The sequence below is a fragment of the Macaca nemestrina genome, chromosome 2 (genome assembly GCF_043159975.1).
Source record: "Macaca nemestrina isolate mMacNem1 chromosome 2, mMacNem.hap1, whole genome shotgun sequence".
Taxonomy (NCBI): domain Eukaryota; kingdom Metazoa; phylum Chordata; class Mammalia; order Primates; family Cercopithecidae; genus Macaca; species Macaca nemestrina.
The window spans coordinates 118,407,671-118,433,456 of NC_092126.1; the positions used below are offsets into that span (position 1 = coordinate 118,407,671).

At 44.6% G+C, this 25,786-nt stretch overlaps 1 protein-coding gene across 5 annotated transcripts in view; it reads left to right on the top strand.

Annotated features, from left to right (window-relative positions):
- Nucleotides 1–25,786, top strand: part of LOC105480634 (calcium voltage-gated channel auxiliary subunit alpha2delta 3) — a 932,903-nt gene that overhangs the window by 720,052 nt on the left and 187,065 nt on the right. For all 5 annotated transcript variants that reach the window (XR_011620085.1, XM_071091908.1, XM_071091909.1 and 2 more), the window contains 4 exons: nt 14,926–15,009; nt 22,377–22,448; nt 22,708–22,769; nt 24,154–24,221. Coding sequence is in view for 4 of the 5 variants with exons in the window: in XM_071091908.1 (XP_070948009.1) it covers nt 14,926–15,009; nt 22,377–22,448; nt 22,708–22,769; nt 24,154–24,221 (286 nt within the window). In the remaining variant the exon portion in view is untranslated. The remainder of the gene's footprint in view (nt 1–14,925; nt 15,010–22,376; nt 22,449–22,707; nt 22,770–24,153; nt 24,222–25,786) is intronic.

Consider the following 25,786-nt stretch of genomic DNA (forward strand, 5'->3'; position numbering starts at 1 on the left):
CACCTGGCATTTGACAGACACCCTATTAGATGCCAAAGATCTAGTGATAAAATAAAGCAGATAGAATTGTCCCTTTATTTGGTGTTTTCATTCTCATAGAGAAGATAAGGGTTTTTAACGTTCATAAATAAACTGATAAATATAAAATACTACATAATTTGGATAAGCTCACCAAAAGAAACAAAGATCTGAGAAAACAAAAAGTAGGGAGAGGTACCTGCCTTATTTAGGTGGTCAGGGAGACCCTTTCTTAAGGATGATGGTTTTTTGGTTTGCTTGTTTTTTGTTTTTGAGACAGTTTCGCTTTGTTGCCCAGGCTGGAGTGCAGTGGCACAATCTCGGCTCACTGCATTCTCTGCCTCCCAGGTTCAAGCAATTCCGGTGCCTCAGCCTCCTGAGTAGCTCGGATTACAGGCGCCTGCCCCCATGCCTGGATGACTTTTTGTATTTTAGTAGAAACAGGGTTTCATCATGTTGTCCAGGCTGGTCTCGAACTCCTGAGCTCAGGCAAGCCACCTGTCTCGACCTCCCAAAGTGCTAGGATTACAGGCGTGAGCCACCGCGCCTGGCCAGGATGATGTGTTAAGCTGAGTCCTGGGGGATGAGAATAACTGTGGAGACTGGTCCAGGTGGAAGAAACCGTATGTGCAAAAACCCTGAGGCATGGGGATGGCGAATATGCTGGGTTCTGGAATCTGTTCATAGATTTAGGCCATATTTTCAAAGAAGGGTAGGTGACCCAGGTTTCATTGACAAATTCCTATTTGAGGCTGCATGTCGCGAAGTAGTTGCTGGTACTGCCCCATTTCCTCTACTCTGCCCTGACCATTCCTGTACGTGTAGCATGGCTCATACCTGCCAGCACCTAGGTGAAGGCTTTCTCTGGCTTCTGCAGTCCTCTCTTCCCAGGCATGCAGCAGACCAGACGTGACAAGGAATTAGCATCCCTCAGTCAGACTGCCCCGCTCAGGTGGGGTGTCTCTGAGGTGTGTGTTTTACACTGGCTTCCAGAGTGCCCTGATGGGATTATGCCACAGTTGCCCACAGTGGTAACATGCTTGCACCAGGTTGGCTGCCCTCCCACTTCTGAATCACTTTGCCATGTCCATGCGGGTATTTCCTGGAAATCCCTGTCAAATAAAAACTTTGCCCTTGAATCCTGTTCTCAGGGACTTCTTCTGAGAGAATTCAAGCCAAGACACCAGCAGTTGATATGTCTCTGCAAAACTTGATTTGCTGTAGACTAAAGCTTCAAAAGTAGTTTTGAGTGCACTCACATAGGCTTTTATATTAACACCATGGCATTGAGCATGCTTCCCATTCTATTTCAGGCCCCTGAGCATGTATTCCTAACACACCAGCCTGCTTGGAGAATCCACATTTGCTTGTAGAAGTACCAAAGAGCCTTGGCTTTATGCTATTAATAACTGAGAGTAGGCATTTTAAGGAAATTTGATTTAGAGATAGGATTCTCGGCTGCTTTATTATTTGAAGAAAGGATTTGATGAGGAAAAGGCTTTTCTTTTCACTGGACACACTCTGACCTTTGTTCTACTAGATTAATTTCATATCTAGAATGCCCCATCTTGGATGATGAATTAGCAATAAAAACCTCATCAAAATGTAATTACAGGCGAAGTGTTGAATAACGATCTCTTAAAAATTCCTATAGATTTGTCTGCACCTCCTTCCCCTTGTGGGGGAAATGAGCCTCAGCTGCTAGCTACTAGCCTCAGCTCAGGAATGCAGACCCTAGCCCTATTGCTAGGCTGGGATGTGAGTCCTGGCTTCTGACATTGCCCAGTGTCATCTAATTGATCAATTGCTTTTCTCCATGTGATGCACATCTTTATATAATTTAAAGGACCATCTCACCGGGGGTAGGAATACACAGGAAGTGGGAGCTCAAGGCAGAATGAAACACTCTCCTCCTCCATCTGTGGCAGCCTGCTGGGGGGAGAGAGTTATTAATTAAAATGTTAACTGCCCAGACAATAGCAGGCAGACAGCTTGGAGAAAGCCTGAGAAGCAGGCATTGCATTAGAACTTTCATAACTGCAAATTCCAGGAAAGTTTGTTCCTCCTTAAAATAGGAAACAGAGCCATCTGCCTCTAAGAGGAGACTTGACTGGGCTGCTTAAGTGATGTTAGGGCTTTCCCAAAGAGCCTGACTTGTTTGTTTCCAGGGAGATGGACCTGACTGAGAGATAACCTAGGCTTACCCTCACTCTGTTGCGGGCCCTGTAAAACCCTACAGCTGGATCTGACAGCAGAATATCCAAATGATCCCAACTGGGTAAATGCCCGCATTCATTTGAATAACTGAAGAATTCAATCATTTGAATGCCAATTATTATTCCTCTGGGAGTTTACATTTTAGAAAGACCTTCCATCTGAATCCCCATGAGAGCATTAAATTGCTATCTAATTAGCAGTCCCAAATTATATATATTTAAAAGATAATTAAAGGTTTGAAGGCTGTTGGAATAACTGGTTATACATTTAAATGAATCACTAGAAATTTGTTAGTAATGTGTGGAGTTTTCTTTTATTTCTTGCTCCCCTCTTTGAAGTTCAGTAGACCCAGCCTCGCAGGGTTAAGTCTGGTAGCAGTAAGATAAAGGCAGATGTTTTTAATTACTTCAGCTCAAACCTCCAAATAATTATAAGCAGCTGTCATTTTTACATAATCCTAAATGATAAGACCCAAAGAATGCAAATAAAAATGTTGAGACCGTGGGCTTTTTGGCACAATAATCCCTGTCACACCACTGCACTGACCATTGTACTTCTTTGAGGAATGTGCTCTAACAATTGTACGCTTAGGTGAACTTTCATCATCTTATGATAGGCACATCTATTTCCAAACACATCTCCCAGGTGCCATTTTTACATTCTCTGTGGAGGTTGCTAGGCAAAGGGAAACGCTAATACATTTGGAAGTTTGAGGCAAGGAAGGAGCTTTGCTAAGCCAAGCAAGGTTTTTGTTGAAGGTTCTTCTCAGCCTCACTTGTCCCTTTCTCCTAGAGATGGAGTCTACCCCGTGTGTGCCCCAGTGGCCCCCTCCCTCCATTATGTAGCATGATAGAATTGTCCCTGGGAGCATTTCTTTGGCCTGTTGCTGGGGTTTTTATTGGCTCAGCCACTTCTGTGTACCAGCTAACCAAGGACAGAAATCCCAAATGACAGACTGACCTACCAGCTCCAACCCGGTAGGCTCTACATTCAGGTCTTAAATTCCATGCTTTTGATGCCTGTCTCTTCCTGGAAGGGCAAGGGCCTCTTGAGGAGCAAGGCAAGGGGACATTTAGTGCAGCCACAATGGCTTCTCTCCTTTGGAAACAATGACTATAATACCAAAGTCCATAAGATCAAGGCAGGCAATTCACCCCAGGCAGAGCTGAAGCCCCAGTCTGCAAGAGACAAATTTAGAACATCAGCTGGAAAGTAGATGCACACGCGCACACACACACACACATTCCAAATTAGATCGGCAGCCCGAGGATCCCTCTGCTAAGGAATGCTCAGGCTGGATTTAAATTGGGACTGGGACCTGGCTTGGCAGAAATGTGGCCCAGCAGAAACAATGGCCCAATGAGCTAAGCTGGATTCCTTGGGAATGGGGAATGGAAACAGATGAAAGAGGAGAGACGTCAGACCAAGGGTTTTTCTGCAATATTTAGAAGCTGACAGACATCACAGAGTATCGTTACCTCTCCACAGTGAAGAAATGAAGAGATTTTAGAAATGTATCCTGAATATTACAACCAGTTAAAATATTCTGATTCTTCCAAATGCCTGCTTCTCCCAAGGGGCCTCTCCTGGAGTTTCTACGGTTCTAGCTGCACTCCAGGAGGAGGATCTGGTAGTAACTGGGAGGGGCTGGGACTTTTATCTGACTCCCAGGATTGCTGCAGGTTTTTCATGAATATGGGGTTGGACTCCCATGTTAATGAAGCCCATGTTTATCCAGGCTCAAATACAAATATAAATATTATGATTGTATATATTTAAAGGGAAGATTCATTTGAGCGTTAATGATTTGAAATTCACCTTTGCTCAGTATGGAATTCTAGGTACCTGGTTAATGGTGACTATAGGTCACCTTGCTGTCATCCCCTTCCTGCGTCCTCAGGATACATCTCAAGTAGGCACTGGGCAGTGATTTCAGCTCCAGACTGGGAGGCTCACTAGTCCCTGGTTCTCTATGGAGCAGTGCTGTCTCTGAGGTCAGATTCTGGGGCTGAAATTCATCCAAGCTACTTAACCTTCCTGACCTCAGTTTCCTCCACTGAAAACGGAGAACAAAAGAAATAGTGCCTACTGCATGAGACTGTGATGAGGACTGAATGAGTTAATGTTTACAAAATGTCTAGAACAGGCCAAAAACATAGGTCATTGTTATGCACGTGTTTATTAAACGAATACATAGACTAATTTGTTCATTTACTCAGTCCACTCGTTCATCACATGTTCATGGGAACCTGTTCTTTGCCAGGCATTGTCCTAGGCATGTGGTCCAATGATGGACATGAAATAGTCTTTTTACCAAAGATGCTTGGGACCTAGTGGGGAAACAGGCAAGTAAGCTAATAATTTGCAGTACAGCCTGACCTGGTCAGGTCAGGCAGACTTCCAGGAGGAGTTGAAATCCTGAGGGGTTGGCAGAAATTGACCACCACCCTAAACTGGAGTGAAGAGAATTCAGAGAACATGGGGTGGCATGTGCAGAGGCCTGAAGGCAAGAATGATGATGACATTTTTAGCAGCCAGCTCAGTCCAGCTGGGGAGTACAGTGAGAGGCAGGGAGTGGCAAGAAAGGCCAGAACAGCAAGCAGAAGCCAAGTGACAGGGACTTGTGGAATTCTGGGCTGTTGGGTGCCATCATCTAGGGCAAGAGGAGCTAGGAGGATTCCAGCCCAAGCAGTGATATGATCTGATTTGGGTTGTGAAAGAATCCCTCTGGCTGGACCCTGGAGAATGGATTGGAAGGGTTAGAGTACAGACAGGGAGACCACTTAGGGGATGCTTGCTTGTATCAAGGGCAGAGCTATCACAGTGGCTGACACTAAGCTGATGGCAAGATTGATATGATCCAATTCCAAGAGACATTTAGAAGATAGAAGCAATGGACATGGTAGCTTAATGGACCCTGCTTGCTTTGCCTGGCTTACTGCCACTTTCTCTGATTATACTCGCCCATTCCAGCTCCTGCCTGTGTTTCCATGGTCACAGGCAAATATAAGACCCAGAGCACTCAGCCTTGCAGGGGACATTTGGCTGTCCTCTGAGTTATGAATCACATCAGAGCTCCCTTGGGTTTATTCAGACCAGCATGCATCCAGAAACATTTTTAAAAAGACATATCACTGTAATTGAGAATCACACACACACACAAAATCAAAACTGAGTATTTCGCTGGATCACCTGTCCAGTGGAGAGGATGGACCAATGATGGATGAGAACCAGCTCAGTGTGGTAGTCGGAACACAGCTGGGGCTTAGAGCATATGTGTACAAAGTGGCCACATGCATATTTATACTGTAAAGCACAGTATCCTCAGAGGGGGTGCAAAACAAGGGCCACCCCAGTTGAGAAAGGAGAGAGACTCAGCCAGAAGGATCTGGGAGATTTCTTTCATGGAAAAGGTATACACAAAGATAGAGCCCTTCATGTCTTTTCTTCTTTCATAAGTATCTTCAACAATTTTTAGTAGGGAAAACAAAACAAAATAAAGCTATTAAACCAAGCATCTCCCTAAATAAAATTACACACACACACACACACACACACACACACACACACTCCTGATGAAGGCTCAGCATTCTGTTGTTGGTTGTTGGTTGATGCTATTACAGGCATAATCAGGTAATGGCAGTTGACTTGGAAGAAAGAATTTCTTTCCCTCTTGCCTGCATCCCTTTATTAACTTCACTTGCAAATTCATTGCCAGCTTCCTGCCCTGCTTGTCGTTTGGCTTAAAAACCTGAAGTTGAAGGCTCTCTCTGTTCCTCAGCCATCTCTGAGATGGTGAGACTAGAGTTCACTCCCCCCAGGGACTGAGTTAAGGAGAGGCATTGGAAATGGGGTGACAGGATATGAGTCAATGGGCCCGAACTACTGACCACAGGAGGAAAACCAACAACAGAGAGAACTCCCTCTTCCGCCATGGTTAGCTGCGGCATCGTTCAAAAGCTAACATTTTGTAGTGTTGATGGATACTACTTTGAGATTTCACTTGAGCGAATAAGAAAGTCAATGTTTTTGCAGCTTCAAAACTAGAATCAGTTAGTTGTCCCTAATTGTCCCTCATATTCAAAACAGTCTGATGGCTCCACATACCCAAGAGTCTTTTGATACGGTCAACTGCTCAAAGGAATAATGTCAAAAGAAGTTCTGCAAATTTTTAAAAAAGTTACCTGCCAAATGTCCCAGACATACTTTCGAATTATAGAGGTCCTCTTTTTTACCCTGGATGTTCTAATGACACAGCGGTATCTGAAGACTTTTATGAACTTGGCTTTGGAAGAAGGCATATATCCATGTTCGGGAACTCAATGCAGCCCTCCCTGAAATTTATTTCGAGGCTGTCTTGCATCTGACTTTTGTCGAGTAGACTTTAGAGAGGGTTTTGTTTGCCTCTAAGTGCTCAAACTCGTCAGAGCAGAGGCCCCCGGGTGCCCACATGGGTCTGTATTTTGCATGCCCGTCTGTGTGTGTTCCTTCTGTGTGTGTTCCTTCTTCTTTGCCCGAGAGGATTCTTTTCTCAGCATCACTCGCTTACCTACAGCAGAGGTCTGGAGTTGCCACTCTCCCTCCCTGCTTTCAGAGTGCCCTGTTCTGTGTCCCACTGCTGGCACAAAAGCTTCCTCCCAGCTCAACTACTCAGCACTATTTTGATTTTTCTATCTAGCTTGCTATTGCAAGACCAACTAGCTTTTTGAGAATGGGAGCTTAAATACAGCCTGTGTGGTGAGCATGTTTGACCCACAAAAACAGTGGTGGGCTCAGCTGCCTCCTCCCCACACACAGTGCTGTGTGTGACTCATGGCTACCCAGAGGACACTGATTAAGATAAAGGTCATTCCGGTTTTCAAAGCAGCCTGTTAATTGTTGTTGTTGTTTTTGTTTTGTTTGTTTGTTTGTTTTGTAAATACCAAAGCTGTTTTAGTTTTACAGTGATCAAAAGGATTTTGTAATCATACTAAGAGAGCACATACAACTTTTCATCTTTGAGACGCTTAAAAACATTAATTAATAAGAGCACAGTACCTTTTAGAAAAAGGAAAGGGCTTGTTGTCTTGACATGCCCAGTTGCCTCCTTCCCACCTTCCTGCTGGTTTTTGACACACCCTCATGACCCTTTTTCCCTGCAGCGTATCTGAGCTTCTCATCTTTCCGTGACATGTAAGATCGCATCTCCGAACAGAGGCTCACTGGCATTTTTCTCTTGGCATAATGTCTATGTCATCCCATTGGGCATCTTGTCTAGAGAAGTCTGGGCTATCGTGGAGTCACACATCCAAGGAGACAGCACCATTTTGGTGGAAATCCGAGCTGAAATGATATCCTCCTGTACCACAAGGGTTCCCTGAGGCCCTGAGATCGATATTGGTGAAATTAAGTAAGATATTGTAAGTTGGGCATCAGCATATTGCTGCTTACCTCACTGCAGCCACTCAGTTTATTGTAGGTGTTCTCTCTCTCTCTCTTTTTTGTTTTTTTTTTGTTTGTTTGTTTCCAAGGCAGTCTCTGTTGCCCAGGCTGGAGTGCAGTGGCGCGATCTCAGCTCAGTGCAACCTCCACCTCCCAGGTTCAAGTGATTTTTATGCCTCAACCTCCAGAGTAGCTAGGAATACGGCACACGCCACTGCGCTCAGCTAATTTTTGTGTTTTTTGGTAGAGATGGGGTTTTGCCATGTTGGCCGGGCTGGTCTCAAACTCCAGACCCGCCTCAGCATCCCAAAGTGCTGGGATTACAGGCGTGAGCCACTGTGCCTGACCTCGGCCTAGGTGTTCTTAATATGACACTGATTCTCCTATCCCTGGCCAACAAGCTCAGTTTCAGCGCAGGCCAAATGAGTCAGCTGGTAACAGAGACAAGACCGGCTAGTGGGATTTCACTGCCAGTGTGATTCTGTGACTGTTAATGGATCTTCTGGGTCCAGTCCCATCAGCAGTTGCCATCTGAACCAAGGACCTGTATTAGCCAGGAGAAAAGCACCTCAGGGGAGGCAGCACCGAGGGCCGGTGACCACCAGACCGTAGGCTCAGAAACAAGGTTAGGCCAGCTGCACCATGATGCCGCTGCCTGTCAGCCACATCACCACGTGACCCGCCCATCCCTGAAGCAGTTATCCCTCACCTGGAGTTGGGAGAATGAAACGAGACACGTGCCGCTGTTAGCACAGAGCCTGGCACCAGAAACATTCACCCTTATGATGAATGATGGGAAATGCAGGGGGAAACTGCCCAGAGGGGGAATAATCACTTTTTTATTCTTTTCTAAAGGCAGTCACTTGGAAAGCAGAACAGATTAGTTGCTACATTTTATAAATTCCTTGTTAGGGAAACAACTTTGAAAAGTAAAAACAGTAACTGATTCAAAGTACTTTTACCCTTTGGGAAAGGGCAGAATGGCAGGTGCCGCCCCCAGTATGGTGTTAGTAAGGGCAATAAACACTTTGTATACTTTTCCTTGTTTTCCAAATTTTCACCAATGAGCAGTTATTACTTGGATAAGAGGGGGAAAGTAAGGAAACAACAAACGCTCAAAGTACTTAGATTGTGACTTCATGCCCCCCACTTCCCGCTACTGATCCCCAAGGGAGTAGGGGCTGACAGAGGCCACTGGGGCTGCCTTTCCCCGGGGCCATCTCCTCTCAGTCTGTTGCAGCCAGAGGCCTTGGTGTGCAGTTGGCAACATGGAATCAAAAGGGAGGAGGCCCTTGCTCTGCCACAGGCCCCCCTGGCCTTCGCCTTGACCTTGAGACAAATCAGCACCAAGTCAGGTCGAACAGCCTCCTTAAAGAAATTGGGCTATTTATAAACAAGATACTGTTATGAACCCCTTTACCTGTGAAGGAACTTCCTACCTGGGGGTGAGCTGCATCGGGGCAGGGGCTGCCGCACCTCATCAATCAGTATCAGCCGTTGTTAGTACTGATCGAGTGGGCGTGTTTTCAGGCCGTATTTGTTGAGACACAGGATATGCTGGGCTCCTTGCTAAACCATGTTTATACCCTAAACCATGTTTATACCCATTTGCTTCTTAGTGCAGCCCTGTAAGCTGAGTGCCCTTACCTCCATCTTACAGATGAGGAAAATGAGGCACAGAGACGTGCACACCCAGCCCCAGACCACACAGCATGTAGAACTGATTAGAATCCAAGTCTGACTCCAGGGCCCTGGTTTTAAGCACCCTTCTAAATGGGTTCCCTTGATGAAGCCTGATTCACTGGTAGTGAACTGGGATCAACAACATGAGGGTGGGAGCTCATTCTCCCTGGGTGCCTTTTCCATGCCCTCCAAGGCTTGCCCAGGCCTGTCACAAAGCCTGAGAAATATTAGGTGTCCAACAGTATTGTGGAATGTGTAGGTGAACAAATGAGTGAATGAGAGAAAGAATGGATGAGTGAGTGAAGGAATGGAGTGCCCTGTGGCCATTGGTCCTTATCTCTTGCATACAGAGGAGTAAGGCGTACCTACATCCCTTCACCTGAAATGCTCTCTTGAGCCTGAGGTAGAAGAGAAGACACAGGGCTTTAGAGGACATCGTAAAGGTCTTCACCAGCTGAGGACTGCGGCTGCCTGGGAGAGAAACATCTGCCCCAGATAATGGCTGGCTGTCAGCCCTCGGCCACACCCCATGTCTAGATGGCATTAGCTTTGGGCAAAGTTTCTTCCTCTGCAGTTGGAGATCTCCCCTTCCTTCTATCCCCTTCCTTCCTGTTGGCAGCGTGGAGTGGCACATACAGTTTATCAATTACTAGCACACACAGCATTTGTTCCACAGAGGCTGCATGGACGTGTACAGCTGATTTCCTCTGGCCTTTCCCAGAAGAACACAGAAAGAGCAAAGGGATTTTGTTTTATTTAAATCAACATGGCCATCGCCTTGGTCCAGCCCATTGTGCCTCCAAAGTCAGTCTGTAGGTAACGCAAAAGGGTGCTGGTATCCAGACCATTAAATACGGCCAGGAAGGCTCTGGGCTGCAGGCAAGTCCTGGTTCCAGCTTGCTCCGCGGATGGGTGCCCTCTTGTCCCATCCTGCTAGGCCAAGGGCTTGTTTGTGTGTTCCCCACATCTGGCCTTTATTTGAAACTCCACCTCAAAGTATTCTATAGCACAGAATATCTTTCCTTATTAAATTCTCCCCCACAGATTTTTTTCATAAAACAGGCACCAAAAACTACAAACCTACCTGTGGCTCTCAAAGTATCTGTTTATAAACCTTTGGAAACCGTTTGCAATTTGTTAATCACATTTTCAAAGGAAGTTACAGATTATAGATACACTAACAAATGCCATACACAATGCTTAGGCCCCGGTAACCAACTCCTCACGCAGAAGAAGAGGGAGTTGTGGAGCCGAGGGACCTGGGATTTGTCCCCTTTTAAAACTGCATGGGAGAGGGGAGACTGGGCCTGGGAGTTGGACATTTGAGAATTTAGTTCTTTTTCTGTCACTCATGGGGGTGAGGGGTGAGGGTGAGTAGCCAAGGAGAGATCAACTGTGCTCAAACACAGTCGTATATCTTGGAGAGTAGTGAGGCATTTTATAAATCACATGTTCCTCGATAATCATGAAAGCACCAATGTTTGTGAATACTTCACATAACATGTACTTTAAAAGCAGTTTATTTGAAAAGAAAAAAATAAAGGCACTAAATATATATAAGTTGGAATTCTGTTGACTACTCAATGCTTAAGATCTAGGCCAGCTTTAAAAAAAAAAAAAAAAAAAAAAAGCCTTTAAAAGGGAAGGGGGATAATGTGGAGATAAAGTATTGATATACAAAACATCCAAGAATTTCAGGTACAACCTGATCCAGGTGCATATACCACATTTTCAGGACTCTCTTCATATCCTTTCTCTGCTTTCCCTGCACTGGCTTCATGCCCAGTAAGACTGTCTCCAAGTAGTGGCAGAGATGACCATGAGCTATTCGAAGTTCCCATCCTGGCACCTTAGCAACACCTCTTTTTCTGGATAAATCCAGGAATGCATCCCAAATTGAATCTCATTTGAATTTGTGTGGGTTAGGTACCCACCTCTGAACCAGTGACATCCTGGAGTGATGTGGACCTCCCTCGCTGATCAGGCCACATGACTGTATCTTCACTAGAATTATGCTTAATGGGAGTGGTGCCCAAAGAGTTCCCTACAGGAAAACCGAGGTGATTAACCTGGAAAACGTGGGGAATGGGTGGTGGCAGGACAAAGCATAGGAACCTTCCTGATGGAGCGCCACTCTCTGGCCTTTTAATGTACTTTCTTAGTAAGGGAAAAGAGGTAGGTGGATTTAGGCTTAGTACGTTAGAGTTGTCTCATAGCTCTTGGCCTGTTATATCTATGCAACAGCCCACTGACTTTTCTCTCACTCAAATTAATCACTCTGCTGCATGACTGTTTATATTCTAAAGGAGCTTATTCTTTAATAAAGACCCAAATGAAAAGTCTTTCAGACCCATTTTCCATACCTGACTAAGCAGACATTGTAGAAGGGCATTCTTAAACAGTATTCCAGAGGAAGTATCCCTACCCCCTATCTGTAGCTTGCCATGAAATTAGATTATAGAGACTTGCTGGAATATGGTGTCTCATGGGCTAGTATGATGGGAAATCTTTTATTCCATCACTCTCTAATCATCCCAAATATCTTGAATACCTTTTTGGTGCAATGTCCTATATTTATTGAGAGATTATAAAAAATGAGTAAAGACATTTGGGGAGGATCAGAAGTCAGTAATTATCTGCTGATTCCACCTTTGCCAAATACCATCTAAAATGACTTGGGTTCTTTAGCACAAGTATGAATTTTTCTGCCAGGAGAGTCTTCAGTTCAAACTTGTAAGCTACTCACCAGTTAGAGACATATGAATGTGATTGTCTGACACCATCATAGTCAACAAACAGCTTCTCTCTGCCTATGGTTTGCAGAATGGTGGCCAGTAAAATTATTGAACGGTCTTCTTCATTTCAGGAAAATGAGATATTAACCAATTTTAATATCAATGAGCGTGTCATTCCACGAAATGCATGACTCTCAGGAATCTTGCTAGCTGAATATTAAAAGATTTTACTGTGTCTGGGAATGTGCTTGCCATTTTACATACAATATCTCATTTAATACTCTCAAGCTTTCTTTGCCATTGAGGTACTATTGTTTTTACCCATTTGCAACTGAGGAAAGAAGCTTGGAGTAGCTGGATATGAGTGGTGTGACATGGCAGAGCCACTGTGACCTTCTCCTCTGAAAAAGATGCATGGATCTTTTTTTTGAGGACGAAGGAGCATTTGTTGCTCTGGAGCTTGTAGTCTTTTTTCAAAGCTCTTTAACAGTGGTTGAAATAACATGAGACTTAGACATGAAAATTTAGACAGGGGCTGGTGGTGGGTGGAGTGTCCTCTGCCATACTAGCTATGCGATCTTATTTAAGTTGTTGCTTAATTTATTTAACATGTGAGAGCCTGTTTTCCCAAATGCATTATGGGCAATAAATTGACCTTCAAGAAGCAGAATTAAGGATAAACTACAAGTAAGTCCTTGGGAAAGAATGAAGCGCTGTTTAATTGACTTTGTATCTTTAGTGCCTTGCACTTAGTAGGTGTCCAATAAATGCGCATTGAATAAATGAATAAAGAAGCACTTTGAAGTGACCAAAGAAAGAACTTCCTCTGAATAGACAGTTTAGATCCAGCATCAGGCTACCCGAGAAATTATGAAAGTTCTGCCTGTGAAGTTCACGATCTGGGCTGTGTGAGTTTCTGGGGTGCCTAATAGTTTCAGTAATGGTTCTTAGGCAACAGAGGTCCAGAATGACTGTCTGACTCTAAGTCCTCAGGGGGACACGACCATCCCTCCCTGCACTCCTCCACACTGAGGGGCAAGGCACCACTGCTGACAACTCCGGTTGGTCTCGTTCCCGTTCTTTCTGTTCAGCCCAAGACTGCATCTCACAAGGACCAGGGCTTCCATGCACACAGGAACTTTCCTTAACAAGATCCAACTGCTAATCTGCTATTGTTTACAGCGGCTTCTGAGGGAACCACTTTCCTTCCCCTTCATCTGGAGTGGATCTGATGTCATAAAACTGGCCGTGAATGTCTGTTAATTGAAAACCTAAGAGTAGGGGGTGGGCTCACTATTGATCAGGGTGGTAAGAGCCCACTGGCCATAGGAGGCTAGGCACCATCCTAGATAATGGTGAGGAGGGGGAGTCTCCAGAGAGGTCGCAGAGTTCCTGAAATGCAGTTGACAGGTAAGAAAAGAGTGCATGCATAGACACTTGGCCCTGTTTGGCACCACAGTGGTGCAAGATCGACCCTGTCTGGCCCTCCCCTCATCGCACTGGGGGTCAGTTTATACTTGTCTGGTTCAACAAATGGGTGGCAGTTTTCTCCTTCATGCCCAGTGTGGCCTCAGCACCTGTCTCCACAGTAGCCAATCAGTGTCCAAAGTGGCAACCTATGGTTTTGGGGTCTTAAAATACTTAGACTGACCCTGTATCTTACTTAGAACCTTCCAGTTAAATCAAAAGATGACCAATCTGGAGAGAAAAGTGAAAAAGAAAGCAGTATGCATGCATATATATTTTTCTAGTGTGCCATTAACCATATCTGATGAACGTGTAAAGGGGTTGCTAATCCTTAGCCTGCAGCAGAGGGCAGACTTTCCTACATTATAAACACCCACAACCAGCATGAAAGGCCTCAAGACACAAGAACGTCCAGACACAAGAACGTCCGGTCGATAAAATGGTAGGCTTGCAGGGTAACTAACACCAGTGATTTAGGGGAGAAAACTAAAACCACTTCCCCAGTTATTCATGCACTCATCAGCTTTTCCGGAGAAATGCCCTAACAGCCATTAAATCTGGCTGTGATTCCCAATACCCTCGTCTACGCCAGGTAAAAGAGCCGTGCTTAGTTCAGTACTGCTGTGGCCAGTGTGACAACAAATAGATGGTTCCGTGTGTCTGCAAAATGCCACCAGCATGCTGAGCCCAGCCCCAGCTGTGGAGATCAGTGCTTTTGCTTCCTAGCTAAGGAGTGCGGGTAGGTTTGAGACAAAAGGTAGAGGAGGGAGAATTATAAAGTATAGGGGGATATGACTAGATTTTTGGTAAATGTAAGTAAGAAGCCCTTTCTCGTATCATGGATTGAGTTTTAGCAGCTTTGGAATACACACACACACACACACACACACACACACACACACACCATTCAATGAGAAGACAAATTCAACTGCTAACTAGTCTGCTATCATTTATAGAATTTACGTTGTTTACATGTATACCGTATATGTGTATACACACACACACACACACACACACACACACACACACACACACACCCCATTCAAGGAAGGGACAGATTTTCCTTTGCATCTCCTTTCCTTCTTTCCACACCCTCTGCACTTTGTTTAGGAATCCAAGAAGTCTACAGGGTAAATTCATATCAAGCAAAGAGTTAACTTTTCTACTCTCCCAACTTGGAGCAAATGTTTAGAGGCAGCTGACCTTGACTTTCCTGTCATTAAAAGTCCCTAGGACTGTCACCCTGCTGGGCTTCTCACCCACATCGGTCCCCTCCGAAGCCCTGTCCGTGAAACAGGACTTGGGAAGATAAAGATTGCCCTGGCTGAAGACTTCATGAACTTTCATTTTTCTTTTCTTTTCTTGTTTTTCTTCCCCTTGCTAGTATGAAGAAGGAAAAAAGCGAAGGAAACCTAACTATAGTAGCGTTGACCTCTCTGAGGTGGAGTGGGAAGACCGAGATGACGTGGTAAGTGATTTGTTTTCAGGCCTCGTGGAGAAGGAGCTGCATTGTACCCACTTCTGTACCTGGGGCGATCCCAGGAGTTGGCCAAGAGGCCCACTGAAGGGACACCTGGCCACCAGAGGGACGTGGAGACGTGGAGACAATGGGCCTTTGTACCATGTGTGGAGTTTTATAACTCTCCGGCCGGTCAGTCGGACCAGTTGCAGACAGGCCCGCCACCCCAGCTGCTTGTGCAGTCTACTAAAACCATCCCCTGGCGGACGCCGGTCCCCTCTGCAGCTGATGACTCCAGCCTCCTTCCCAGCGCAGTGGATGGCCCCTGACATCTTCAGTGGAATCTGGCTGGGCAATAGCAGGCTCTGCCCGGTGCAGTCAGTGCCTGCAGGCCAAGCAGGCAGGTTCCTGTGCAGCAAGAATTCACCTGTCAGGACCTCATGGGCACAGCCCTTGTATTCAGAGTGCAGCCCAGGGCTCTGCAGGCTCACTTTCCTCCTGCTTGGTAGGCTGCCCATTTCCTGTACCTTCCCAGCCTTTCATTCTGCTCCGGCCTTGCTGCAATTGCACCCCATGCTTTTTCCCACATAGATTCAGCCTATGGTGCTCTATCAAAAGCTCTCCTTATGCCCATGACTTAACCCTGTCAAGTCTTCTTGGTACTTCCTCAATAAATCAGATTTGTTAGACACGGCTGCCTTTGTGTGAATCCAGGTGGACTCTCCTTAATTAAATCGTAACTTCCCAGGTGTTTCCATCTGGGTCCCTACTCTTCACTTTTTCTTAGGGTGTCTCTGTACCGAGACCACGTTTCTCTGCCCTACCCACCCCCAGATTCGTCTGGGGTCCTTTCTTAAGTTGCACTGTTGAGTTAGCATTGTTTCCATCTCTCACTGCATCCTGCTCTCCAAAGGGATGTTGAGGAGAACCGTTTGAAATCCCAGACTGGGTTCTCATGCCTTCCAGAACATGAGGCCAGCATCACGGTGCTTCTACTGCAGCTTTCCTTCTTTCCACACCCTCTGCACTTTGTCACCAGCTCAACTAGCATAAATCTCTCATTTCCATCCTTGCCCGTAAAATGCGAGAGCCATACCTGTTTTAGAAATGTAACCTCTTTTCTTCTTCATCTGCACTAAGTCTACTACTTAAACCCAAGTTTAGACAAAATAACTTTGCCATTTGATAAAAGCTCCTTCCTCCTCCATACCCTTTTCCCTGCAAGCCAATGGCCTGACAGTGTCAGCTCAATAGCATGGTCGAGTTTTCTGTCTTCTTGCTCCTTAAACACTGTTACAAGGATCCGGTCAGTTCAGGATTGTCCTGCACCAAATGTGCCCAACCTGGCTTAGCGCAGTTGTGAGGAGTGCCACTCAGGTGTTAGACTCCTGCCAGGTTCAAATCCCACCTTTGCTGCTTGCCAGATGTTTGGCTTGGGTGGGTGATCATGCCTCTCTAGACCTCAGTTTTATTTTGTGTTCTTTGTTTTATTTTTCCCCAAGAAAATGAGTGTGATGACAGTTGTCCCGACCTCATAGAGCTGTTCTGAGGATTAAATGGATTAATAGATTGAAAAACAGAAAAGTACTTGCACCGTTCTGGGGACACAGCATTCTACAAGTGGTATCCATTATTAGTATTATTCTGACTTATCAGTCCTCAGGGGACCCTGTCATGAATGAATGTCCTGTGGATTTATAGTTGCTATGAATCTTTGGAGGGGACTTTCCATTTTTGCCCTTCCTCTTCCTTCTTCACTTTAGCTGTTGATTTATTTTTGTTTGTTTGCTTGTTTGTGACCTCACTGAATCGTCTCCCTTTTTGCGTGCTACTTGAAGAGATGTATGACTCCACTTACTCCAATCATCACCTGTGCCCCAGCTAATTTTCAGTGAGCGAATGTCTCCTTTAGTAATCACAGTTTGGGAACACCTTGTATCTCCTCATCCTACTTTCCTTTCTTGTTGGAGCCACAGGCATCGGATTCGCAGTCTCACATGCATGTTCTTCACTTCCACCTGACACCCAGGACTGCGTTCTCTCTGTCCGACTTCAGAGTTCCTGTGTTTCAAGCGAGTCCGGTGCTTTTGTTCCACGCAGATTGGTCTCTGGTTATCTCTTTGGTTTGAGTCTCTTTCGCCTTGGAGTATGGTGCATTTCTTCTCTATCAACATATTTGACTTGGGAAAACCCAAACCACCATTTCTCTCCTGGGGATTTGCACGTCACTAATTGGAGAATTCTGCAATCTACAGAAAGCATCATTGTGAAGTCTGCACAAAATCTCACATGTCCATGTGCTGGGCATTGGGGTTTGCACCTGAGTAGCAGAGGACAGGGTTTAGATCGAAATCTAGGAAAGACCATGTAAGCACAGCCCACTGAGGAAGAAGCAGTGGAGTCTGCCTGGATGCAGAGAACTTATTGGAAGGTGAGTTCTACTTCTCTAGGAAGTAGGCTCCTGAATTTAATAACCACAGTTATAACCTGCATACTTCCAAAATTGAAGTAAGTTCATATATACTGTTAAAATGCATATAAAATAGACTGGCTAAAATTAAAAGAAAAAAAGACAACAATTTAAAATTATTTAGAGGAGTATGAGCAGGACTTCTGTCCCACTCTTCAGGATGAGTTAGGCATCAGGTCAGGAATACAGTAAATAGAGCAGATCTTTGGGGTACTCATGTGCCAGCAGAGGATTTTGAGACATGCATAGCCCAGTCTGAATCGCCAGTGTAGATCCCCTCTGGGAAGGGAAACTTATCTTAAAAATAGCGTGTATCCTTTGGTTGTAACTTTTCAGAGATGGCACAAGGAATTAAGGATGATTTTTTTGTTTTGTTCCTATTAACTTTCAGTCATTCCCAAGCTTTCCACATTGAATGTGATTATATCTACTAATAGAAAAAACTCATAAAAATAATAACTGCCATATATTAGCTCTTCCTATACACCAGTACCATTCTAAGTGATATACATGAGTGGACTTATTTATTTCTCACAGTAAACCTATGAAATGGGTGTTTTTGTTTTCTCCATTCTATAGGTAGAGAAGCTGAGGTAGAGAATGGATGTAATGGCCTAAGGACATAGAGTGTGGATTCTAACTCAGGCAGCCTGGCCCACAGAGCCGTGCTCTTGACACTTGGATATTGCATAGAGAGAGCCCTTAATTCCTTGAGTCCAGGAGTCCTTGAAGACTCTATTTCAGTGACGCATAGTATATGGGTTATCTTCCTTTCGGGGTGCAGAAAAGATGGGAAGTGCCTTGCATGTAGTAGCTGCTAAACAGATGTTTGTCTGCATGGTATTGTTGTGAATACTGCCCCATAGATTCTGCTTTGAATCTAACTACAATGCCTTCCGTTGTGGTATAAGCCTTTTTTCCCCTACTACCCTCTAGGCAACTACATTGCTTCATACCCGTGATGACTCTGATGGAAAATTTCTCCGGAGTCTTTTTTGCCTGAAGCCCTATAAGGCAAAAAAGCCTTTTTCCTGGGGCATATTTCTGAGACCTTCTGAGAATCATTTATTTGATTCTTTTTTATACCCTTCCCAGAGTGTCTCCAGCTCATGCTTGAGCTCTGGACACCCAAACTAATCACAACACTCCCCCACCTGCTCCAAACCCAGGCTGACCCATAGGGGAGAACGTTGTACAGGTTCTCCATGCCCAAGTCTGTTTTCCTACGCTGGTTCAATGCTTGCTTGGGAATGACAGACCTGTTTATCCACTGTGTCTCCCTTCCTCTCTAATCCACCAGCTTGTCCGTGGTTGCATGTCATTAGGGGCTTAGAAATGCAGGCTGCCTGTGCACCAGAAAGGGTGAGACTCATGTTCTAATGTGGACAATGAGCCACCATTAGGAGCACGAGCTATCATTCCATAATCATACACACAACTTAAGGTGGCCAGTGAACCTCTGGGGAAAGCTGCTTTAATGAGCTGTAACATGGCCGGTCAGAGTAGCAGGCTAACAATGAAACAGGAAACATGGCTTCCAGCTGTAACGAGGTTGGCAGGAAAGTGGGTGTTTTGAGTGGTTATCCAAGCAGCTGCAGCTTCAGCACTGCAGAAGAGAGACAGATTCACCAGGGGCTCTGGAGAAGCACATCTGAACTGGACAGTGCAGGGCCCAGGGGAAAGGGTAGTTCTCAGAGAGTGGAGAGGCTATCACTGTCGCCAGATGAGTATTTTCAGCTTGAGGAGATTTTACCTCTTATTTTATTGAGTACACTGTGGTACAAGCTGCTTTAATGTCCACTGCATTATCACACTTGCAGATGCTTGATATCTGATATGGAAAAATCAAGGTATGCCACTGATGTTTTAATTTGCCTTTCTCTATGTGTTAAGTTGAACAGCTGCACATGGGGTTTTTAATGACTACATAATATGCGAACATATGGGCACATCAAAACTTGTTTGGAAATTTTCCTCTGCCAGGCCGTTTGCATTTTTCCAGTTGTTCACTGTCGTAAATCCAGGCAGTGGCAAGTTCAAAGCAGCGAACATCACACCTTCCCTGCCCTAGGTGGGGACAGATTGCGTTGCTCTTCCCCATCACTTTGGCCTGTGTTCAGGACTCCTCTGCCATCTTACAACCTAGGGGTGCCACTGACTGTGATTCTGGGCAATTTGCTCCTTTTCTCAAGCCACAGCCTCCTAAGATAAAAAAGTGACATTTCTAGAATGCTCCAGCCTCACAATGCTGTATTCTCACAGGACAGTCTATTAAATCATCAAACTCCCTTTCTTCCTCTGGCAAGGAGGAGAAAACCACCTTCCCGTCAACCCTAGATCATAGTACTTAGAGCTTGTAGAAGAGTCTGCCGGGAAGTTAGGACCTCAGACTATGACATGGTCAATTTTTAAAACATTTTATTTGGTGTTTTAAAAGCTCAGAAATACTATATGATTTTTATATTAATGCTATAAAATATTTAATTTTGTCCAAGTGCTTTCTCTTCTGATTTGGGAAGCAGAGGTTAAGAGCATGGGCTCAAGAGGCAGAGGCCTCGTTACCCTGGGCAGACTTCTTATCTGTGTCTATTTCTCCACCTGTAAAATGGGGATAATAACAGCACCTCAGCAGATAAGTTTGAGGGTTTTAAAATCTGTGCCTGACACACAGTAAGAGCTCAGTAAGAGCTCAGTAAGTAGTATCTCTCAGTAGTATCTGAATTTCATAGGAATCTGATGACCTCCGTTTTTATAGCACCTGACAGGATCCCTCGGGTCTGGGAGTCCTCACTCATGAACACTTTAGACAGAATGAATGAACAGGAAGAAAGTGAGCCACAGAGAGGTCACGGGACAGCTGGCTTGTGTCAGTGGCAAAACTTGAACATTGATATCGTGATTTACCTCTTTACCTGGGGCTGTCTCCGTTTTGGTCTATGCAAACCTACAGGCAGTTAAGAGCAGCAATTTTCAACGTGGGGAGTTGGAAGAGAGGTCACAAAATCCATTTAGTGGTTCATGAGCAACATAGCAGCGAAGTCTACTAAAATAGGAGATGAGAGGGGCATCATCAGAGTAAGAGGTATTTCTTACACGGTTAAAAGTCAAAAAGTTTACCTTGGAAAGGTAAACATTGAGCTTGGGCATCTGCGTCAAGCAAACTCAAGTCCGAATCCTGATGCCTTAAGCTACTGAAAGGTGTCTGACACTAAGTGAAAATGAGGAAGATGGTAATGAGGATAACGATGATAAAGATGCTGTTGACTATGGTGTTGGTGATGATGGAGGATAGCTAACATGTATTGAGTGCTTAGGAGGCACCAGGCACTCTTCTAAATATTGACTCATCAGTCTTCACTACAACTTAATGAGATGGGTGCTGGCATTAGTTCCATTTTTCAGAAGAGAAAACTGAGTCACAGAGATGGTAAGTGATCGAGATAGCCAAGATCGTAAAGCTCTGGCTCCAGAGTCCATTTCTTACCTACAGTGCCATCCTACCTCACAAGTAGGTTCAGTAAGTATAACCTGTTTTCGTTATGATTTCAGAAAAGAGCAAGACTAAAGGAGGCACCAGTGACCCTGGCCTTGGACACTCCCAGACCCCCATGCTGATTGTTCTGTGCTACTGGGAGTTGGGGGCGGGGTGCCATGGAGACACAGAGAGGCTTACCTCATCTCTAGTTTGCCTGGAGAGTGTGAGAGGAGAAGGTCCCAAATGGCTTTAGGCAGGCACCAGAAAGAGGAAAAATGAAAACCATGTTAAAGATAAATCGAGCCGTTCTTTAAAAGTTAGAAAGTAGACTTAATTAGGACCAGCTCTCCATGTCCAAAACCACAAAAGTTAAAATGGGAAAATATTTCCAGAAATGCCCATTATGTGTTGTTAAAAAAAATCTAGAGTAAAATATATGTTTTATTTTATACATGCCTCCAGCTAAAAATTATGCGTTTACTCACTCATACTGAAGATGAGATTGCAAACCCAAATCTACACAGCCTCGAATCAAATTTAGGTTGCTTGCTAGTGTTGCAGTTTTCTATCGGCCAGATCTTACTCAAGCTCCTCAAAGGAGAAAAGGGGCAAAGATGAAAAAGACAAGAGAGGGGTGGAGAGAGAACCTTTCTTGACAGGCTGTGGCATGTCAGCGTTTGCTCCTATTCCATTAACTGGCCTTCTCTGTCGTCTTGCCTTGGTGCCCATGACGGCACATCTTTCATCACCGTGTCTGCTGTCCTCCTCTGAACTCATGGAAGGGCCACATGTAATTAGATGAGGTCAGCCGGGGGTGGGGGAGGAGAGCCAGGCTCACTGCTCCTAAACAGGACCTCCAAAAATCAGATACAGGGTCGCTCCTGTTCACTGCCTCATCAGCAAGGTCATTAATTGACCCAGATTTCTCAGGGAGCATTTAAAGATGATTCATCTTAGGAAAGGCTAACCCCTGTCTTCCAAATGCTTGGCCTTTTTTTTTTTTTTTTTTTTTTTTTTTTTTTTTTTTTAACTACTGTGTAGGAAAACGTCTTTAACTTGATTATGTTTTGAAAAGTGATTTCTCCATGACAAATCAGTACCCTTTTTGAAAACGTACCTCGTCCCCAGAGACGTTCTTGCTCTGCATTTTAGCAGGTCTCCAGGAGTTCACTCTCTGACTCCCGGGATTCGTCAGTATTGTCGAGGTTCTTTTGTTATTGTCCTGAAGTTTACACGAGCTCCCCAAATTGAAGATGAAGGTCACTTATTTATCGTTGTTCGCCTGTCTCCCATTGTACACGAGCAGTTGGGTGTTTTTTCTTCAGCTCTGTTTTCGAGGTATAAGGCTCCACGGCACACTGAGGATACAAGGTGTCCAGCTTACATGATAAACCAGGGAAGAACTAACACACTTTTCTTTTATCATTTTAGTTGAGAAATGCTATGGTGAATCGAAAGACGGGGAAGTTTTCCATGGAGGTGAAGAAGACAGTGGACAAAGGGGTACATTTTTCTCAAACATTTTTGCCGCTTAATTTAAAACAAACCACTGTGAAAAATTAGCTTTGAAAGCTATATCTGGAATAAATATCTTTCGCTGAGATCATTTTTCTCTTGTCTTTACTTATCTCAAACAAGATTCATGTAGTACTGTTAACCTGATCATAGTGTGTCCATTTATTTTTATTTATTTCTGAAGACGTCACTTAGCAGACTAACCATGTTTTCTTTTCTCTACGACTTTTTTTTTTTTTCAATCTAGAAACGGGTTTTGGTGATGACAAATGACTACTATTATACAGACATCAAGGGTACTCCTTTCAGGTAGAGCTGACCATAATACATGGACATTCCATCAGACCCATCAGTTGTGTTTGTACAAAACCTGCTGACACTCTCAGAGCTCATCATCTGAAGATAACCAAACACCCTGCCAAAAGGCTGGAAAGAGTGAGGAAGGGGCTTTTCCCAGGCTGCTTTTGTTTTCCAGAAGGGGGGGAGATGGTTCAGGCTCACCTAGGAGAACTCACTCAATCTGCCGTGGCTTTGCATCTCATTGTCAAACAACTATGCTTTGGGGGTTCCCGCTAAGGGTGAAGACAAGTGCAGAGGTTTACCAGGGTCCTTAACCATTGAACTTGCTGCTTTGTGAGTTCCATTTCACCTTTTATTTCCATGACCAAAAAAAAACAATCCTTCAAACCTGGAGGTGGCATATCCATCCCTACATGTTGTGCCTCTGTTTCCATTTCTCTGAACTGTCCCTGTGTGCTTGTCTACTTTTGAATCCTGTTGTTTCTCTTTGTAACAGTCCTGAAAAATGGCTTTGCCTCATTGCCTGCTTTCAGATGTGTATGTAGCATTCTAAAATTTCCCACTACTATTAACTTAGTGTTGTAATTCGTTTTGTAAAAATTTATTTCAGTAGGCCTGCTTCATGTTCCTGAACTGGTGTCTCAGGGCTAAGGAGAGAAGGAGTTTACTGACTATAGAATAATCTGAAAAATAAATTCTAGCATTGTTGTCCTAAACTGCCAAGGATCATGGGTGGATTCCATGTGGAACCAGGAGCAAACAAGGAACACATGAGCTGCTAAGTGGGTTTGCCAAGTAGTCTTTCTAAAGTAAGAGACTGTGTTTTAAAAACATAGTCTCTTGCTTTAGACAAAAACAGAATGGATCTTAAATCAAACCAGTGAGTGTGAAAAACCTATTAGACCAGGGAGAGGATTGGGCAAAGAAGCCTGCAACACCAATGCGATTACACTCATGTGGTAGAGGAAGTTTTTGGTTTTGCCCTTGAGAAGGGGTCAATTTCCTGAGTCCCAAACTCTAGAGGATGGAGAGACCCATCTCTGGCTGAATGCAGGGCAAGGGTGTATAAAGAGCAGGGCGCATAGTCCTTGGGAGGGCATCTGAGAGAAGGGCTTGCTGGAAGGGCGAGCAGTTTGCCACAACTCTGAAAACACAAAGAGTAGCCAATTGCTGCTGGCATTTCCAATCAGAAATGACTTTGAAGCAGCTGATTGAACCTAAGAAAAACCAACACCAGTGATAATCAGTGGGGTTTTGAAAGTAAACAGTTGGAAAAATTGTTTACAGATTATAAAATGGAAATGTGAAAAATGAAAAATTAAAAAATGTTAGCCCACAAGTCTATTCGGGTTGATGCCAGGGATTTCAAGATCTGCTTTGTTTCTCTGCACAGTTTAGGTGTGGCGCTCTCCAGAGGTCATGGGAAATATTTCTTCCGAGGGAATGTAACCATCGAAGAAGGTAAGATGCTGCCTGGCTCGTCTTATCCTTTGGTGTGGGAAGAAAGCTCGGGAGCCAGCTATTGAGTTAGCTGAAGAACTTGTTCATCTGTCCACACCTCTGACCAGTCCCTTGGACATCCCACTCAAACAAATGCCTACTTGATATTCTTAATACCTTCTTCTTCTCTGTTGTGCCTAGAATTCAGAATGGCAGGAATTCGAATTCAGGGTTGTGATTTAATTTACTTATATTCTGCTTTCATCCACGATGCTATTGACTGTGAGTTACTCATAGTTAACAGCTTTGTGGATGAAAGCAGAATATAAGTAAATAGGAATCATCCCTCAACTATATTCTTCTCATACATAAAAATTGGTACTTGGGAGAAATACAAATTTATGAAATAACTCATGCCCAGGGGAAACCATGAAAACAGAGATATGAGAGCCTTAGTCTCTCCTACACAGTTGAGCCACATATTTCACTTGTGTTTCATGGCACCCCTGGCTGCGATGGGAAATGTGACCATTTAAATGATTTACATAGGTCAGAGGGAGTAAGTAGCACCTTGAAGTTCCCAGACCCTCTTGTCTTCATAAAGCACAGAGGCACAGTAAACTCTCAGCAAACAGGAGCAGTTGTGATAACTCTTTAAATTTTAAAATTGCTGTCACACGTGCTGTCCTTTTCTTCTCCCAACTACCCGGTAGTTCAGAGAGGTTACCTGTCCCAGCATTAGGAGCTCACGGGGTGGTAGACATCGTCTCTGAAGGGCCCCACTCCCTGAGTTGCCTTGAGTGACTCACTTGCACATTAGGTTTTGCATATCCACAGAGAAGGAGTTGGCCCAGAGCAGTAGTCTTTCTGGATATCCATAGGGAGGACAGTCAGGAATAGGAAGGTCAATTATAAGCCAAGTTTTAATTGGTCAGAACTGATTATACACGCATGTGGTGAGCTTCCGGAAGCTGGGCCATCCACAGCGCTCTCAGGTGATGCCACGGGGCATGAGGAAGGAGGTGAATGTTCCCTGAGACGCCAAACTCCTAGATAGCCTCTGGTTTACTGCCAATGGTCCCTGCCCATGTTGTTTCAGGGATGTTGGTTTGTGCTTCCCAAGTAATTGTGAGATTGTATGGGGGCGGAAAGGAAATTAGAGGGGCTCACTGTGAGCTGGGCAGAACGCAGAATGTGCCCACCAAAGAGCTAACCGTGTGGTCTCTCTTCCCAGAGACACACCAGAGAACACAGGCAACTCTGACTTGGGCAAGACACTCTCCAGGATGTGTTCTCAGGATCATGTTTTCACTTCTAGAATTTTCTGGCTCTATGGGCCATGTTGGCTCTGTGGACATCACTGCCCATTAAGCCAGAAAATTCATGTCTAAGCCATGTGAGGTCAAACTGAAGAAACAACTCATGATCAGAACAATAGAAGGAGAGGTTATTAAGGGATTAATTGCCTCTCATGGGTCTGTTCCCTTGGTCAATCTTCAGTACATGGGCCTGTCCCTCCCTTCCTCTCTCTCTCTCTCTCTCTCTTACACACACATACACATACACACACACACACACACACGCAT